Source organism: Telmatherina bonti, assembly GCF_933228915.1.
Source record: "Telmatherina bonti genome assembly, chromosome: 13".
Lineage (NCBI taxonomy): Eukaryota > Metazoa > Chordata > Actinopteri > Atheriniformes > Telmatherinidae > Telmatherina > Telmatherina bonti.
Window position 1 is genome coordinate 26,478,168 of NC_136611.1, and position 19,348 is coordinate 26,497,515.

At 38.7% G+C, this 19,348-nt stretch overlaps 3 protein-coding genes across 3 annotated transcripts in view; 1 reads left to right on the top strand and 2 right to left on the bottom strand.

Annotated features, from left to right (window-relative positions):
* adamts13 (ADAM metallopeptidase with thrombospondin type 1 motif, 13) overlaps nucleotides 1-3,533 on the top strand; it is a gene marked incomplete at both ends in the record, with an annotated part of 8,515 nt that extends 4,982 nt beyond the window's left edge. Inside the window, 13 exon segments of the mRNA XM_079251704.1 lie at nucleotides 61-134; nucleotides 226-277; nucleotides 279-406; nucleotides 558-756; nucleotides 833-935; nucleotides 1,031-1,160; nucleotides 1,330-1,506; nucleotides 1,591-1,795; nucleotides 2,072-2,396; nucleotides 2,480-2,623; nucleotides 2,714-2,893; nucleotides 3,114-3,289; nucleotides 3,378-3,533. Of these exon segments, the coding sequence (XP_079107830.1) occupies nucleotides 61-134; nucleotides 226-277; nucleotides 279-406; nucleotides 558-756; nucleotides 833-935; nucleotides 1,031-1,160; nucleotides 1,330-1,506; nucleotides 1,591-1,795; nucleotides 2,072-2,396; nucleotides 2,480-2,623; nucleotides 2,714-2,893; nucleotides 3,114-3,289; nucleotides 3,378-3,533 (2,049 nt within the window).
* A 259-nt stretch (nucleotides 3,534-3,792) lies between these two features.
* Nucleotides 3,793-9,518, bottom strand: LOC306764802 (carnitine O-acetyltransferase). Its single transcript, XM_079252063.1, has 14 exons — nucleotides 9,376-9,518; nucleotides 7,918-8,187; nucleotides 7,535-7,653; nucleotides 6,903-6,956; nucleotides 6,639-6,804; nucleotides 6,328-6,502; nucleotides 6,036-6,214; nucleotides 5,846-5,946; nucleotides 5,643-5,762; nucleotides 4,946-5,068; nucleotides 4,721-4,856; nucleotides 4,577-4,639; nucleotides 4,332-4,469; nucleotides 3,793-4,237 (listed from the first exon to the last, which is right to left on the bottom strand). The coding sequence occupies exons 1-14, from the start codon at nucleotides 9,400-9,402 to the stop codon at nucleotides 4,022-4,024; spliced, it is 1,887 nt and encodes a 628-aa protein (XP_079108189.1). The 5' UTR covers nucleotides 9,403-9,518; the 3' UTR covers nucleotides 3,793-4,021.
* Nucleotides 9,519-10,060: 542 nt separating this feature from the next.
* On the bottom strand, nucleotides 10,061-11,403 carry LOC306763932 (immediate early response gene 5-like protein). The gene has a single exon (XM_079250897.1). It carries the CDS (start codon nucleotides 11,283-11,285, stop codon nucleotides 10,413-10,415), a length of 873 nt encoding a protein of 290 aa, XP_079107023.1. The 5' UTR covers nucleotides 11,286-11,403; the 3' UTR covers nucleotides 10,061-10,412.
* Nucleotides 11,404-19,348: the final 7,945 nt, after the last annotated feature.

Genomic DNA, 19,348 nt, shown 5'->3' on the forward strand with positions numbered 1-19,348 from the left:
TCAGGTGTGCAGAAGCATGTGTATACCTGTATAGATGAAAATACTAAGAATCATTTGAAGGAACACTATTGTAAAACACCTCCTCCAACCACACCAATACACACAGTCTGTCAGCTCTCATCCTGTCCCCCCAGGTTAGGTTCACACTCAACTTTTTTTTTCTCCCTTTTCACACTGGCACACACAGCCCAAATGAGCACACATGAATAATTTATCGTTTTGCAGGTGGGAAGCAGGAAAGTTTGGGGCTTGTAGTGCCTCCTGTGGCGGGGGGAGCGCGAGTGCGTCCTGTACGTTGTGTTCAAAGAAAGGAATCAGATGTGATACAGGTTCCAGATTCTGAATGCTCAGCTGAAGCTACTCCACACACCTCTGAAAAGTGCAACCTGCAACACTGTCCTGCTAGGTATAACGTAGGCTGCAGTTTTTTTTTAAATTACTAAATACCCTGGTATTTATCCTCAGTGCATGTGCTCCTATGATCACACAATATGAAGCATTTATTCTGCTGCCTCAGATGGTGTTTCATATGAAAACCCTCTTTTATGCATGTACAGGTGGCAGGTATCTGAGCCAGGAGACTGTTCTGCAGTGTGTGGGCCAGGAGAAGCGAAGCGTGTCGTGTCATGTCTGCGGCATGAAGACGGCCATGATGTTGATGTTGATGAAAGCTTTTGTTCAAAGCAGATCAAACCACCTGATTCTGTAGCATGTGTTGTAGACGTCTGTCCCATTGGTTGGGAATCAAAGCGGGAGGTAAAGCAAACTTAAATAAAATCTTAGTTATTTAAAAAAAGCCAGAAGCACACCTTAACACTGTGTCCCCTGACAGGAACTGCCCATTTTAAAGACTGGTTTGTTCCCACGCTCCAGACAGACTCCTGTATATGTGTGGAGCCCCGTTATCAGCCAGTGTTCAAAGACTTGTGGAAACGGTAAGTTTAGAGACAAATGCTCATCCTTACTTCAGAAACAAGACTTTCTCCTTATGTGCACAGTACTTTAAAGCCTAATGTGTATTGCATTGCAGGGACACTGGAGGTGTGGTTTTCTTGTGTGGCCCACCAGACGAGACTGGGAGTGCCTGACTTTAACTGTGATGCTTCTACTAAACCTGATCCTTATACAGAGATATGTGGAACTTCTCCATGTCCTCCTATGTGAGATATCATATCTAACATGCATGAAAGATGCAGCATTTGTGTAGTTATTGCATCATTTCTACAGCATAGTGTGTCGGACATGGTGTATCCGTTTAGAGAGAGCCCGTGCTGTTTTCAAAAATGGTTCTTTCAAGTTACAGTTTTTTCTTTCTTTTATAACAACCAGGTGGCGCTCTAAGCAAGGAGTGTGCAGTGTAAAATGTGGAGGAGGGGTAGCCAACAGAGTGTTATACTGTGCTGGGGAAGCAGAGGGGGCGGAGGAAGTGCTGGATGATTCTGCCTGCAGTGACTTTCCAAAACCCACAGCAGTGGTTTCTTGTAATACTCACAACTGCCCTGCAAAGTAAATCACACAAAAAACACGTTTAAGATACATTTTTGCTAAGTTAAAAAAAAAATCATCTCACCACCAACGCCTCTTGTCCAGGTGGAAAGTATTCGGGACATCACCCTGCTCCATGTCCTGTGACCTGGGTGTAGCTCAGAGGAATGTGACTTGTGTCCAATTTATCCACGGCAGGGAAAGTGTTGTGCCGGAGGAGAGCTGCCATGCAGCTGTTAAACCAGCCACCACAGTTCCCTGCCTGGTGCAAGTCTGCACCTTTAGGTGGGAGGTGAAGCCGTGGAGCCAGGTACATTTCATAGGAATGAATGATTAGAGCAAATTCTAAAGGAATAGTTTTTTGTTTTTTTTTTTAAAAAAAGTGAATTTGCAGATCTATTATTTTCAGTTATGTTGCAGAGACATAGCATGATTGAAGTCTAACTACTTTTGATCTTCTATTCTATTCCATTTTCCTCTTGAATGCTATTTAATGCTTTATTATTATGTCAATGTCTGTTTCTGCATGAGGTGGATGACATTGTGACCCATCTTCTTTAACCTCCCATGCCGTGTCCTTCCTCAGTGTTCAGTACCCTGTGGATATGGCATCCAGTCCAGAGCTGTGTCCTGCATGGGCCCCTCTAATTCAGAGCCTCTCAGCCCCCTGTTTTGCATGCACATGCCCAAACCAATCACTATCCAGGGCTGCTACGTGAGCAGCTGTGGAGATGTGGCCTCTGACACCACCACTGCAACTGTGAAAGTTAGTCCAACAGAGAGACCTCTTCCATCTCCCACTCTGATCCATACCGATCCACCACAGCGCCGCATGGACCTTCTTCATCCAAGTCCAACAGAAGCTACCACCATTCCTCAGACCACCACAACCACTCCAACACCTAAATCCAGTTGGTACCCTCAATTACTTATAAATAGCTCATTAAGAGCTAAATGCAGAGCATGATTATAACAGTACTTAGCCTTTTTTTAGGTGCATGTGGACAGCTACTCTTAGAAGAGTCAGGCACGGTGGATCTGACAGATGTAGCCACCCGCTGCACAGTCTCCATAGGCCGACCCCTTGATGAGGTCATCCACATTAAAGTGCTATCAAGCTCTTTGAACTGCAGAAAAAGTATGTTTTACACTGACATAAGTGTTTTCTAACACTGCTGCAGCAAAAAAAAAAAAAAAAAAAAAAGTTCTTTACTGTGTGTTCTTACAGAGGAGTATGTTGCATTTTTTGACCGTCTGGCTTTCGTGAGGAAATGTTCGCAGTTAACAGGCAGTGAACTGACCACAAGAACCAATGTCCTGCTTGTGCGTCAAAATGTGTTCACACCTGGCAACGGGGTGATGTTTACCTACAGTTCACAGAAGAATGTGAAAAGGAGCCACCATCAGGGTAAGACAGCATTGTTTGCTCGGCCATTAATTCTGTTGGGACAGGATTATAAAATAAAGCTTTTTGTGGCATTGCTCCTTTTTGTTGCACACCTCCATACAGTGAATGAAGATGGCTTAACTAAATCTGCATTTCTAATTTCACAGAGGTTTAGCATTATATTGCTACCTGTGCCGTTTTATTAACCTAAGATGAAATGTTTGTAATATTTGCCCTGCAGATTGCGACATTCAGATGTTTGCTCCCAGTGGCATCTTTGAAAATCCAGTAACGTCAAACATTACCCACACCTGCAGAGTGCTCATCAATGCCCCTCCCTCAGTGAAGATCAGAATCAAAGCGCTGCACATAGGCTTAGTATTCAACGCCACCAACTCCCAGTCTACTTACATTATGGTGCGGTCATGCTTTGCAACACACCTTGCTCCGATGAGGTATGTTTAAGTGTAATAAATGCTGCATTATTCTTGTGTTTCCTGTTTAGATCCGGGACATCGATGTCTTAAAGACCAACGTATTTCACGGGCAGCAGCTGTTCCAGTGGCACTCTACTGGAAACATGGCTGAAGTTGAATTTCATGGCGACTACCTACATTCCAAAGGGACCTTTAAAGCTGAATATTACTTTGTGCATCTCTGACAATAAATATGAAATATTTGGAGCAGGTTTGGATTTACATGTACAACATTTCTCTAGTTTACAAACATCAAGTTTTCTAAGAGCAATTAACTTATCCTTCTACATTGGATTTCTTCATCAAACCTACCTGTGCTTATTGTAATAACCTAAAATAAATCCTAAAGAAACAAAGACACTCGAAATCTCTTAAGTCAAGAGGAAGCTCCATTACGAGCAGCTTAAGTATAGACAAAGGAACAAGTAGTTATACGATTACAAATCATTTTCATGTTATAAAATATTTAATTTCCACCATATAGACTTTTTTTTCTCTGATAGGCAGTGCATTCACAGTCACTTTTAGATAATTGCTACAAACCCTTTGGTTTCCCCTCCCCTTTAAACGTTGTGCGTCTCTGCCAGTGTGGCATCCTGCCAACAGTTCTGGCAACACCCTGACTCAGTTTCAGCTCTCACACACAACCACCCTGCCAGGCTCCTGAGTGGGATCACCGTTCGGCCGTGGCTGTGTCATCCAGGAGAGCTCTCATGTCCAGCAGTGCATCCTCTACATTCTGGGCAAAGTTGGCAGCATTCGTCTCTTCGCAGCTGTTAAAAGCCGTGATGGCAACATTGATGTGCTCATCCATGGGATTGTAGCACACTCCGTAGCCATCTGGAACCATCGGACCAAAGCACATCACACAGTCTGTCTTGGAACCAACCTAAACACCGACACAGGAGAGAGTAAATAAGTGTGTTGACAAACAATTATTTGTTCAGTGATATAAATGGCTGTTGTATCAGATGCTCATGTACTTGGCTGGTGGAGAGATTAAAGTGGTGAGCTACTGCATAAGAAGTATCCATAAATATCTTAGGCATAGAGGTCAGGTCCGTGATGCTCTGCATCTTCAGCCCAAGCAGGTGTCTGTCTATAGCCTGGCCATGAATCGCCTACAAAAAAAATAAATAAATAAAAACAAGAGTTTAAACACACAGACAGGAGACTGATCATATATTCTTTAAAGGAAAACACATTTGCAGAAAATCGTAACCCTCACATTGTATGTGTTCTCCTTATGTGTCTGGACAGCCTTCTGCAGCAGCGCCACTCTCTCTTTGTTCTGTTGGGAAAACAGAACAAAGGCTCAGTAAAGCACCACACTTGTTGATACCATATTTCTTATGCAGTGGTTCATCAGTACCTGCTTCGCCGGGTCTTCCATCGCCTGGACGAACCTAAGCGAGTCTACAGTTGTTGAACGGATTGCATCTGTTCGTCCATATTTAAACATTCTGAGCGATGCACTCTCACAAGTAGAGCAGCACATGTTATACATCCTAGAATCAACAAACAGAGCACAGTAGAGACACCACACTTACTAAATATTTGTAGAATAATTTTAGCACTTTTGTAGGGGAATTCTTACCTGAAGTAGGCAAGCTGAAGGGCCATTTGCACAAAACCATCTGGACTTAGCTTGTGTTGCTTTGGCACATTTTTTCCAAAGTGAGGAAACATAAGCACCTTTACATCCAAGTCCTGTACCATTCTAACAACACAAAACAACAAGAAGAGGGCTTCAGACAAATTACAATGTGAGACAGCAAACTAATAACTGCAGTATTTTAATCAAATCAAATCAAACTTTATTTGTATAGCACTTTTCGTGCTTAAAAACAATACAAAGTGCTTTACATTATAAAACAATTTACATCAAAATAGACACACATACACATCCCCTTTTACCCACCCACAACCACCCTCACCCATGCCCTATTTACCCTGTAATAGTTAAAAGAAGATGAATGGCCAGGTACATGTGTACCAGATGTGCACCAGATAAGGAAACGATATTCTCAGGGAGCTTCTACACAAAGGGCTACCCCCAACCAAGACCACCCTGGCCATCACCATGGGGGCCACCCAGGTCCGGGCAGAGAGGACCAACACCACAACTGTAAGGCTGCAGCGCTGGATCCCGACCCACCAGACAGAGACAGCCCCCACAGCAACACCCATGCAGTCAGAGCAGGGGCAGTCCTTGGTGAAGAGGACCCCAATGAGGAGAGAACTGGAGTGATAACTAAACAAAAATAAAATCCATTTTAAAAGAAAATACTCACATGTTCATATTTTGTTTGGCTTTCTCGATATCTCTCTTAATCTCAGGTGTGATGTTGAACCTCAGCTTCTGTGGCATGGACAAGGGAACCATAGGAGAGCGAATTATTTCAGTCCTCTGCCTGTTGAAACAAAAGAGAAACACTTTGTTTTATTGATTAATTTACAAAAAGGGAAAGCAGCCACCGAACTCCAGGAAACTTACATGCATTTAACAACGTAATCGATGAGAAACACAATGGGTGGACCCTCAGCAGGGGCATGTTCATACACCAGTCCACATGTACCGTCTTCACCGACAATGAACTGAGGATGATTTGCAAGAACATTCAAACTCTCAACCAGTTGAGTCCTGCTCATTATTTTAAACATTAAGGTACCTCTGTCTAACTGACCTGTAAGGTCTTATCGAACCAGCGGTTACCGCTGTTCCAGCGCGCTCCTCCTCCATGTAGCATCTGGGCAGCCACGCGGCTCTGATACATCTCGTCTGAGACCCGAAGCATTGGAGCGTCCAAACAGACTGTAAAGATGCTTTTCTGGATGGCGCGGACTGACTCCTTATTTATCTTATCTAAGGACAAATAATAATAACTGTAAGGTTAAATATTTTTTCTCTGCATTCAAACCAGAAAATAAAATCTAGCCAATTTGTTGGGGTTTTTTTTCTCTCTCTCCTCCGCTCACCTTTTATCAGATTGTTATAAGCTTTTCCCCAGGTGTTGCGGTGCTGTGATGTAAGGATACCAATCGGCTCCTTATTGGTCTGCAAAGAAGAATTCCAGATCTTTTCCAGCTGCATGTAAATCTGATCCACCGTCAGCAGGGTGCCATCGCTGTTGTACACATCCATGACAAAAAACTAGGGGAGAAAGGACAGGTTCTTCTAGAAGCAGCTGGTAATTTTTCACCACTTTAAAATTCTTATACAAAGAGATCGTTTTTTTTAATGTCTGGTTGAAGTACGAAAAGAAATGGCCACATGTCCCATTTTTTACCTGAAAATTGTGGACCACAGTGATGTGAGTGGGCGATGTTTTCCCAATGGTATAATGTACAACAGTGTCTCTTTTGGGTCCAGGAACACGACAGGTGGACAGGATCTGGTAATACTGGTCCATACACAATGGCTTCCCACTCAAATACTGTACAGGCAGAGTTTCACTACAAAAAAGTATGCCAAAAAAAAAAGGTATGAAGGTCTGGAAACAAAATCTAGATTGGATCATAAAAGTACAATGTGAAACTTCAAGAAAACTCACGAGTCCACCATTCTTTTAAAATCTAAAACCCCTGCAATCAGTTTGGCAGCAAACCTGCAGAAAACACATCCAGATTACTTACATGCACGCGACAAAATCAATGTTTCTTGTAAATAAATACTTTAAAGATGATGTTGATTGAGGAGAAGCACAAACATGATTCAGTTCGGTTATAAACTGATTATAGAGACAAGGAAATGTCATTTTAGATGAGAAAATATAACAACTGTATTCCTGAAACCCACACAGTTGCTTCGCCGTGAAATATATCTTACACATCTAAATAGTCATTGTTATAATTCTAAACCACATTAAGTCTCCATGGGGCCACTACAGCCACTGCATATTCCATGTGTCACAGTAGTTAAAAGTGGCTGAGCAATGGTATGAACAGCAGAAGAGCTTTAAATAGCCAACGTGTAGAGGATAGACTCTGAAAGAGGTCAGCTGGAAACTCTAGCTCATATTCAGAATTCATAGTTAAAGTTTATAACTCATGTTGCTTTCTGCCAGGAAATCTACATGTGCATACATCAGAAGAACTGATTCTTCTTTTATATGACTTCTGAGATTGGTAAGTAAAATAGTTTAGACATTGTGACTAGTTTTGCAGAGTTTCTCTGGTTTCACACCTCATCTGCCCTTGCCGATCTTGAAAGTGCATGCGGGGAAGGACTACTCCAGGGCTGGTGTAAACTGCCAGTGGCATTCGGCAATCTAGATATGCGGATTGCATCCACCACTCTGACAACTACAAAAACACAAGGAGTTAGACAAACCATGATAACAGATGAGAATATATTATCTTAAATAAACATTAGAATATGTAGATATCTGCTTCCCTAAACGACTGCAGCTAAATCAAAAGTCTTTCTTAATTCATGCAATTAGAAAGGACCTTGATCGAGACTAAGCAGCGAATGATTTATGGTTTATTTAATCAAGACTCAAAGTTTGCCTCTATCAGAAATGATTTACTTTCCTGAAAAAATATTAAACACAGTCAAATATCTACCCAGTTTTCTGTCTTTCGAGCCCGTCTCTCCAGTCCTTTCTGCAGTCTTTCTCCCACTCCACCTTTGAGGAACTCCTGCACCAGCTGCCGGGTGTGTTCCAGCTCTTCCTCACTGACGATGGGTTCAAGAGTGGCCAGGTAGCGCTCACATGTTTGCTTCAGGGGTGGCACAGGTAGCTTTGGCAAACCCTCCTGATGCACAAAGGACCTCTCTGGAATCTGTGTCACTGGCCTGAGCAACCAACATGGACTCGCAATGCCTGGCCGCAGCTATAGAAGACAAATAAAAATTTCATCCCTTTGGTATAGGTTACAAACACACAATAGTAAGGAAAGGAAATACAACACCAAATGTTTTTGTACAGTATTTGAATATACTAACATAGACATCTCGCCTCATCCAAGAGTTACCGACTGCTGATATATGATCTTCTGGTAATCTAGTTAAACCAGAAAGACTATGACAGGCCCCGCAGATCTCAGGTGTTAATTGCACACACTGTTAAGTGTGTGCAATTAAAGACTGGAATAGTGAATGATGGAAGAAAATGAGCTGAAATAAGAACTGGACTCTGAGCTGTGAACAGCATATTGAATTATTTACAAAGGCACATACTTTGCTGTGAGATGATTTAGTCCATGAAAACTGAACCCAAAGCAACTCAATGAAGCACTTACAGTATTTGTTTGGAGCTACAGGGGTCCCTTGCCAGCATATAAATAGAAGGTTGACACAGCTGAACTTTTGAAATGGTAGCTAAAACAAACATACATGAAAGCACCAACTCTATCTGTGACCTCTTGTTCAAGTTGGTTTTTATGTATGAGCTTTCCACTGATTCACTGATTTAATTGCACAATAATCTGATAATAAAGAGGTTTGTGTCATATTTTAATATTACCCTAATTGATTGACTGTAAAAACACACTAATTGGCACCAGAGATCTAATTAATTAGATATCTCCTCTGTAAAGTTAACGGGATTACAACACATAACTTCCGGTTTGTAATGTCAAAATAAAACAAATATGTCCAACATGCCTGGAACTGTTGAGACTGTTTTGTCACTATTTACCATCAGAAAACATTCAGAAAAGCGTGGATAATAATAACTACGAAGGCCTGAGGGAACAAAACATGTAAATATACTCCTGTCTTCAATGTCCTTTACAGCATGCGCTCTTAGCTAACTTAGAAATGCTAGCGGCTACATTAAGCTAACATGACGCAAAATGCCGCATTGAGGAGCCGCTACAACAGCATTAAAATCACGTCAAACTATTGCGAATTACGCGCAATCCAACAGTACAAATAGCACACTGGTTAATTTCGCTTTGACCTATTATTGTCCCAATGTTTTCATGTGCCGCCCCACCCTCTTCACTGTTTTGATGCCGCCGTAAACACAAAACATACCTTGTTAGCCATTTAAAACACTTGTAAACCAATCAACTCACCGCGGCTCTGACAAAAAACCCCAACATCTTGTCAGAAAGACGCCCTGAAGGCTTTGACTGTCCCGGGAATATAGATAGGAAACCCTCGGGTTGTCATGTTTCAAGGACAGGCACACCGTGTGTTATCAGCTGTCCGCCCCCCATCGGTCCCACCGAGACAAGACAGGTGAGACCTCTTCTCTAACACCACTTTCTTTCTCTTTCTTTTAGTCTCTTTTTTCCCCCTTTTTAATAAAGTTTGGTTCACTATAGACTGCAGGAAAAAATGACCGCCTAGCATAAAGGCCTTTCATTATGGCTACTTCATTATATATTTTATTTATGTTAAAGGAATCTAATGACTCGTGAACATTGATAGTCCTAAATGTTTTGCTTAAATAAAGTCCTTGTTTAAATTCCCAATCATTATAAATTGATGACAAACCTAATAATAAATGGCTGATATTAATAAAACAAGGTCACCATTGAAGTAACATGATTTATCTAATATAAGCTGACTTATTTTAGATAAACAGCTACTGGTGCAGACAGATTCATCATGTGCTGAAGATGTGCCTTTTAAAACACAAACAATAAAAACATCCGTGTAATGTTTTGTTTTGTTTTTCTGTTATTTTTATTGATTTATCAAAGCAGGCCCTGATATAAATAATACATTACAGAATGATATTCTGCGTTGAGCTGGTGCATGGTTCTGTACAGATCTTTACTGGCCACATGATGGCGCTCGTCCAACATCTTCCAGGAGAAACAGCGTCAACTCATTTCCCCAGGAAATACAAACCAAAGACAGACTCGAGTACCCCAGACAAATCACAAGAACGTACACTTAATGTTATAGTATGTGCAGAAAGGATATCAATTGGCACGAGAACAGTCAATGTGCAAAGTTATCAGAAACTGATATGGTTGTTCCATGGAGACACGTTTCAGTAACCTTCTACTAGAACAGAGAAGAGAGTGAGAATTGCAGTCGTGTCATGGTTTATTTGAAAGCAAAGAAATATAACGATACAAAGAAAATACACTCATACAAATCAAAATGCTTCAATTGCTCTGGTCCAACCACTGCCAGTTAATAGCGTGTGTTTTAAACTAATTGTTTGAGCGCCGAATATTTGCTCAAGGTCCGTCTGTTGCCAACTCACAAACTCAGATAGTCCACCTGAACCCAGCACCGAGATCAGGTTGGAGATGTTGGTGCTGTCCAACTGTTCCGAGTCTGAATGTGTGTCATCATCAGTCCTCATCCTTTTACACGGCACCGGCCCAAAGTCTGGCAAATAAAACTCTGGATCAACAATGTAATAACTTGTGTCAATTTTTCGCTTTTTAGTGTAGCACTGCGCGCCCTGCGGCTGTTTTGGCTGCGCGCAACAGTCTGAGTGGAAGTATCCGTTAGTGACAGTCGTCACCACATGAGTGTCCAAGTCCAGGACGGTCTTTTGGTTGGCTTGTGTGTTTGGGATAGGTAACTCCCAGGAAGATTTGTCTGCACAGTTCCAACATGCTTCCATGAGGTCAGAGTCACTTAGTGAAACCATTGCGCAGGCAGATGCGTCTTGGTGCGCCACCTCCGCAGGCTGGCTGTTGGACTGGTGCGCTCCGCAGTGCCAAGTGTCCGACTCAACCCCAGTAAAGTTGCAGTAGAAGTCATCAGTCAACTCCGTGAAGCTCCCAGTCAATTCGAGGTATTCTTGCCTTTCACACACCGCCGTTACACCCTCGTACGGAGGCGTCCTCTGCGTCTGCGACAGGTTTTTGCTCATGTAAAACTGCCTGGCGTTTCTCAGAACGTATGTTACCAGTAAGTTCTTGTGGAGCTTGATGCCTCCTCGCTGCGTCCTGGAGCTTTGGATTTTCCTCAAAGAAATGGAGATCAGATTCTGTGCGTCAAATGCACACTCCATCCTCAACCGGGCCACCCTTTCTTTCCTCTTAGTCTCTCAAATTGTTTGTTTACAAACAGGAGAAATATGTGTGTCTTTAGTAGAGATACCTACTGCTCTCGTGTAGGCTGTATCCATAGCGCTCCATGTCTTCCCAGTAAGGGCATGGATTTTCAACTCTCATCTTTCCTTGCCACGCCCTCACGTACACATTGTCCAATGGGAGGGAGGCGGTGCTTCTGTTATACGCAAATATCACTACAAGCCTCATTCAAAATGCACGTAGGAGCAGCCATAGTGCATTTAACTAAACGTGTTCTGATCTCCGTAAATCCCCAAGCTTTAAAAAAAAAATCGTTAGACTTTTTTGTTTGTTTGTTTATGAGTAGAACCAAATAAACAGAACCAAATAAAACACAGTGGAAGAAACGTAGAAAGGGATCGATTGTGATCCAAGAGAAAGCTATCACCCAAAGTCACAGAATAATCTTGAAAAGTAAAAAAATATAAATGAAAAATGTAACGAAACACATACAAATGAGCACGTGAGGTGTCTTAGGAATAGATTTCAGAAAAAGTAATATAAATAAGATGTAAGAAAGATGACAGAATATATGTAAAAAGTAAAAGAATATGACTAATAATGAAAAAGTGACTAATAGTAGCCGATATAATATCTAATAGAATAGAAAAGAATACATTAGAATACAATATAATATATAATACATTAATAGAAGGCAAAAAAAAAAAAAAAAAAACAACAGCAAGAAAATAGATTAAAATGCAATAACAGAGTAATAGTACAGTAACAGACCATGGTATCAAACATAAGAATAGAATAGAATAGAATAGAATAGAATAGTCCTATTAGGAAGAGTTTTTTCATGGTTATTTCAGTAATAAGTAACTTGTTTCGTGATGAGTTCCACTTCTAACTATTCTGTTACACAATCTCTGGTTTCATAATGACAAGAGAAGAGAAGACAAGACAAGAGAAGAGTGTAATAGGGGATGCATAGAGAAAATAATGTAGCAAGCTATTAAAGAACAGAATAGTAAAGAGGAGTGGGGTGTTTCAGAGGAGCAGCTATGAGAGAATGGATGAGACTGTATCTCCAACAGAGAACATATTCTAGCATGAAAATAGTTTTATTGTCATCACCTTATTATTTATTGAGTCATATAGAACTTTTCTTGTTCTATTGTAGCATACATTGCCTACATCTGTTTTGTTATACAATCTCTGGTTGCAGTAGAATAGAATAGAATAGAATAGAATAGAATAGAATAGAATAGAATAGAATAGAATAGAATAACAAATTATATTAAAAGTTAAGAAAATAAAATATGAATACTATAAAATAAAGAAGAATTGAAGAAAATTAGCTGAACAATTGGCTGAAATGTTAGCTAAGGAGCTTGGGGGTTTTAGACTGAACACTTTTTCCACTTTATTCAGATCCTCCAAATGATTGTTCTAAAAAGAATGAATGCTGTACAGTATGTTATAATTATACAGTATGATTTTAGCAGGGGTGTCAAACTCATTTTAGTTAATCAGCTACTTAAAACAGAATTTAATTTTAAGTGGATCCGGGTAGTAAAATAGTAACATACATAAACACACAGAGATAGATAGATAGATAGATAGATAGATAGATAGATAGATAGATAGATAGATAGATAGATAGATAGATAGATAGATAGATAGATAGATAGATAGATAGATAGATAGATAGAAAGATAGAAAGATAGATTCATTACTATTCTTTCTATAAAGAGCATATTTCTGGATGCATTGCTACACACAGAATAATATGGATCTAACATTTAATAATAATAATAGTGTACATTTCTACATCTGCATAGTGATCTCGACCACCTGGTCTGATTTGCCTCAATACAAATTAAATTCATATTCTTTAAGTGAAAATATAGAAAAGATATAATAAATCAGCCCCCTGCTTTTGAGATATTTTATATTTACACATGAAAAACAATACAACCTCAGGCGAACAAACTAGGATTGAGTTACTCAAATTAAGTTGCCTTGTGCATGCTCAGGATGGGGGATTGGATCAAAGTCAAGATTTGATGCAATCTGTTGGTTTTTTCTTAACAAGACTATTTATTATGAATTTGCTTGAGTTATTGTGTCTGTAAAGTTCCCTCAGATTATGCTGTTGTGGTGTACTGCTATACAAATAAAGCTGAATTGAATTGAATTGAATTGAATTGAATTGAATTGAATTGAATTGAATTGAACATATTCTTTTCTATGTCATTTTCACATTAACCAAATTCAGCAGGGGCCATATTGGACCTTCAGACAGTCTGGTTTTGGTCCCTGGGTTTTATTTTTGTCACCCCTGCTCTCTTATGCTACACACAATATATGCCACATTCAACATACTATACCTATAAACTATACTATACTATACTATACTATACTATACTATACTATACTATACTATAAAATAAAGAAATTATATCTATAAATTCCTCTTCAATGATTACCTGAATGTGGCCACATGTACAGACACAAACCTCCATTTTGTTCATTTAGAGTCTGAATCGTAGAGTGATGTTATTAAGACTTCCTGTGATAACAGAAACACTGTCACCACTCTCAGCTGCCTGGAAAAGCTCTATGTAGAAAGATTATCTGTCATCTGTGCCCTACATCTGTTTGTATACACACACATACACACTAACACACACACAGATGGCTGACATCATACCAAACACCTGGATAGGACTTTGATTTCCTGCCAAACAGGTGAATCAGGGGGACAGCCACTATTATGGTTATCATGCTCTGATAATACTGTAAAGTGGAGTCTGACACACATGCTCTCCTGGGAATTCAGTCTAAATGGCAGAAAACAGATTGATGTTGTATTTTAAGGTGGAGAAAGTTACCGGGCAGATTGCATGATGCAGCAAAATTTCTTGTAGTAAATTATGTCAATTAATGACAGATATATTGATCGCCGCAAACCGATATGATTACAACCTTAAACATTTTTGTAGAAACTTCTTTTAGAAAAATATTTGTAGTGATCTGGACTTCTATGATGAATACATTTGTGCATTTGCTGAAATTTTTACAGACATTTTACAGTCAATTGTTTTTGCGTGTGTGTTTAATTGAACGTCACAACCTACAATCAGTGAGGAAAACTCAAAGTCAAATGCAATGCGATGTGTCCAAGAACCTTGAATCAGTTTTGAGGACTTGACTTTTGAAACATTCACAGGGCATAAAAAGTCCCTGCATCACTTTCTGTTTCATTAAACTGGTTTGTCTAATGGTTCAGATGTAAGATGCAATTAAAAATAATTCACATGGTTCAATTGTGACACATTTTCTTAAACTTTTGTTCAACAGTTTTTACTAAAGTACATAAAAGTTATGATTATACATTAATTATAGGGTTAGTTTAGAAGGTAGCCAGTTCTTACCAAGAACTGCACATGAAGTCTCACATTTAAAGTACTTCAAACTATAATTGCTTAAGAAGCTTATAGATCATATGAAAAATGCTACACAAAACGAATTGTTTAACTTCAATATGTTGTATGTGTGGGGAATCTGAGAGCCCTGGACATTGTTACATGATGCGTTCCTTCTTTCTGATGCTTTGTCAGGCCTTAGTAAAATGCAAGTTCAGTCAGTTTTACTTCATTTAGCTAAAGCTGATGAGACAGTGTCTATCTGTGCTGATTGGGAATGACATTCAAACCAGTGATGGACAAAGTAAGTAACATTGCTTATCTCATGATAATGCAATGTTTTGTTGGAAAAAATCTTCAGCCAGGAATTCAGATGGATGTGACTTTGATACTTGCCACCTGCCATCACTTTTATGCAGAGCAGTAAGACCACTGTAATGCAACAATGGTGCCTTACAGCAGTGGCCTCCCTCATTGGGACAGCAGAGGGCCCTACAAAAACTTCTTAGGAAGGGTTCAAATAAACACAACACAGAGTCTGAGGTGTTAAAATCCAACCTTCAAAATCCTCAGATACCAATCTGGTGAGATCTGATGTCATCTGTGGGAAGCAAACCCAATCCACAAAGACCCCACAACCCACAGGACCAAAGTGATCCATTGCTAATGTCCCTGTTGTACCAGACACTCCAGGGCACCCATTACAGCCTGACTGGTCAGAGCTCTGTTGGTGATTTGACAAGGAATCACAACCAGGCAGAATTTATCTGGCTGCTTCTTCTTATTGTTTTTGTCACATCGTCATGAAACTCTTGAGAGCCTGTTTACCTGTGCCTGCCACCTTCTATTTGATGTTTCAGATCATGAATTTTCCAAACTTTCTTGACATTTTCTTTGTTGATACAGACTTTTCTCAGTTTAATTTGCCAAAAGAAAAGAGCTGTGTCAAAATTTATCTGGTTCTTTTTATATGTTTTCTGTGAGTTTGATATGTTTCTATAAAATCCAGATCTTGTATTGTTTCGGTTCATGAATGATTTGTTCTTTGTGGTGAAAGCCTTTTTTTCTGCTCCTGTCAAATCTTCTCTTTATGGTAGACAATCACATAAGTAACTTCAGGAGACGGCTTCTTCATATAGAATGGGGCTGTAATTGCTTTTTTCTGCAAGCTATTGATGGAAAGCTTAACTGATTGTTATCTGTAGTGTTTTTGATTAAATTATACAATTAACATTTGGATAACTGGGACAAGTCGGACCAGGTAAGTGTATCTCCATTCCTAACCTGGAGCAGTTTACGCATTCTTTTATCTCTTCAACCAGATGCTATATTGCAAGCCGGTGATTTAATATTCAAGACAGATATCAATTTTATTCTTTCAAAGAAATGATGAGCGTGACAATAAAGTCAGTAAATAACAACAAAAGTTTTCATTTGTTTTGTAGTTTCCACATATGCTGAGAAATAACAGTTTATGTGGAAAATAACAGTTCTGCAGAAAGGTTTTTCCGAAAATGTTTCAAACCGGTTTAAAAGCTTTACTTTTAAACGAAGCCTTGAATCTGAATAGATTAAACAGGTGAATTCATTTATTTACCCTCATACATGTATGTATGTATGGTTCAGAAGAGAAACATTTAAAGTTAATATGTTTAATTAAAAACATGCTGTGATACTTCTGTTAGCCTAATGTAGATAATATGTACAGTACAAAGTACAGTTTTAGTAGTTAGTGGTTATAAAGGCAGGTAAGAGGCAAACTATTTAACCAATGGTTTGGTTGTATTATTTAACAATGCTTCTTTAGTTCGGTTTCTATCGAGAATATGTGAAAGTGAATCAGAGGTGAGATTTTATCAAGTGTTTAAGTGACTGCACAAGTACTTTGTATATTATAGAATCCAGTTTAAATAAATTTAAAAGGGTTTTATTTACAAGCCCTAATTTAGGAGGGAAGTCATCTCAGAAAACTTAGCATGCACCACTGATCTCATAGCAACATATTTTCATTTGACCAAACTATTCCCTTAGTGCAGACATTTGATGATGTCAGGTATAAAAATAAAAAATCAAATCGGTCTACGCCAATTCTTCAGTAAATTAGTCTTTTTTTAAGTAAATAACTATTAACATACTGTTGGTAATATAGATGTTAGTCATTACTATGGAGTATTTTATTGCTTTAATTCTACTGCTGTTTCTTTCTGTTATATATAAAATGTCTTTTTATCAACAGCAGGTTCATCAACAACCTTGATATCTCTAAGTAAGAATTAACACAAGCAACTATATTATAAATAAGCAAAAAACAAACATAAAACCCTAAATATTTAAAACAAAAGGAAAGTGAAAAAGGAAATGTGAAAGTACTGTTTCCAAAGCTGGACTTTATTATTGCATTACGTAACACATAAAATAAATAAATATTATTATGGATTCACCACTCTTGGCTGATAATGTCCAGATTTTGTGTAAAAAATAATTGCAGATGTAATGAAAAACTAATCTGTTAAAGGATTTTTTTTAAACAATTATAGATTGTTCTTAATACATCTTGTTATGATTACTTTCTTTTTGCTTTCGCAACAACTTTAAAGATGAACGACAACATACTGAACATACAAGCAACATACAAATATTTATTTTGAAGGATGATGGCTTCTCTTACAATAATCTTAATTTTGAATCCTGCTATATTTTCTTCAGATTGAAATATTAGATAAACGTATCACTTGTTATGTCTTTTCCAATGAAAAGTTTAAACACTCTTGATTTATGGATTGAGAAATACAGTCTAAATTTAATGTCTGGTCTGTGCATGTACTTTAAAGGGGAAGACTATAATCTTCCCTGGTCACTTACCTGACATCAATCCTATCAAACAGAAATATGTTTGGGTTCCTTAGGTAATTGTTTTATTTTATTTATTTACATATTTCACTTGAATTGCACCAATCAAACGTTCAGCAATCCTGTCCTTGCCAAATGCATATTCCTAATTTATCCCTAAATATGACTTCCATCAAATCTTCCACATGCCTATACAGTAAGAAAGTGTCCTTATGTATCTAATCTTTGACTTATATTAGAAAGTTTTGTTCAAAGATGACCCTGAAGTAAGAACTATACAGCCTTACGGGGACTTTTTACAGCACAAAACTGCAGAAAATAAACTCAAGTTAACAAAAGCTTTATGTTAAAAAAACCAAATGAACAACACATTTTACAAGAACAGTCCTCATAGCTTTTCTGGAATTTTTTTACGTTCACAGGGGCTTTGACTCAAGTACTTCCAGACTCAAGAAAACATATAGTTTCTCTTGCATTGCACTAGTGTAGCAGCACTGGCCTCTGGTGAATGTGTGTGTGTGTGTCTTCCTAACAAAAACCATTCCCATCTTGAATTTTGTAATGACATGAAATACAAATATACAATATACACATATACTGCCACTCTAAAAAGATCTGTCACTGAATCGGATGATTGAGTGAAACAAGCTCTGTGTTATGACCCTCAAAAAATAAAATGTGAATTATGTAAGATGGAACTTTAATAAGCTTGATACCTAGCTGCTAAAATCTTAACTTTTTAAACTGTTTACACATTTGTGTGGTCTTAAAACCAAAATGATGAACCACGGTAACACTGCTGATAATTGGTAATAATATGCTGATAATTAATAAATATATAGTTTTAGAGTTTGTGGAGGAGTTCAACCAGTAAAGAAAAACTACTAAACAAAGAGAATTCAATCTTTCCATAGTGCTTCCTCTTAAACCCACAGCTGAGATATGCAGCTCTGTAGAAGATGCACACAATTACTTCAGAGGCGGGGTGCTTTATTTACATATGCAATATGCATAAGCAAGGTTACTGTGAGGGTGAAATAACCGCGAGATAGAAGGAGAGAAAGAAGGAGGGGTTTGGAATGTGCGTGTGTGTGTGTGTGTGTGTGTGTGTGTGTGTGTGTGTGTGTGTGTGTGTGTGTGTGTGTGTTTGCATGTGAACGTGCTTGTGCATGTGGTGGCGATGGCGGGAGAGTGCGTGGGGTAAGGGGGGGGTAGCAGAAAATTGGTGTTATCAATATTTAACCAACCCTTCCAGCATATTTATGGCAGACAATAGAGCAGACATGCAACTGTCTCATATGAGTGGAAGTATATTTATTACGGGCTGAAATAGAGCCTGTAAATAGGATGTTCATTGATATATTCCAACCACAACTGTGTGGAATTAATGATGAGTGCAATATATGGTGCACAACTTTTAACAGTTGACTATTACCTAAATAAAGCATTAATATATTTAATGATTGCACATTGCAAATATTCATTAGTGAGGTATTTCTACATGTGGTGCACAGATGTATGTAATTCAATCAGTTTGAGGAAAAAAAAAAAAAAGTACCAAAAAAGCAATGAAAGGGAGAGAAGAAATAAAACGTCTGGAGCTTTTTTTTTTTTTTTTGCAGACCCATGGCCTCTCAGAAAATGTTTCCATGTGTTGTGTCTGAGCACACTGAGAGCAAAGAAGGAAAACATTCTCTCCTCAAAACCACATGCAACAGATTCTTTCTGAAGCCAAATAAATCAACCCTGGGCTTCAGATCATGTGACACATTTTGTGC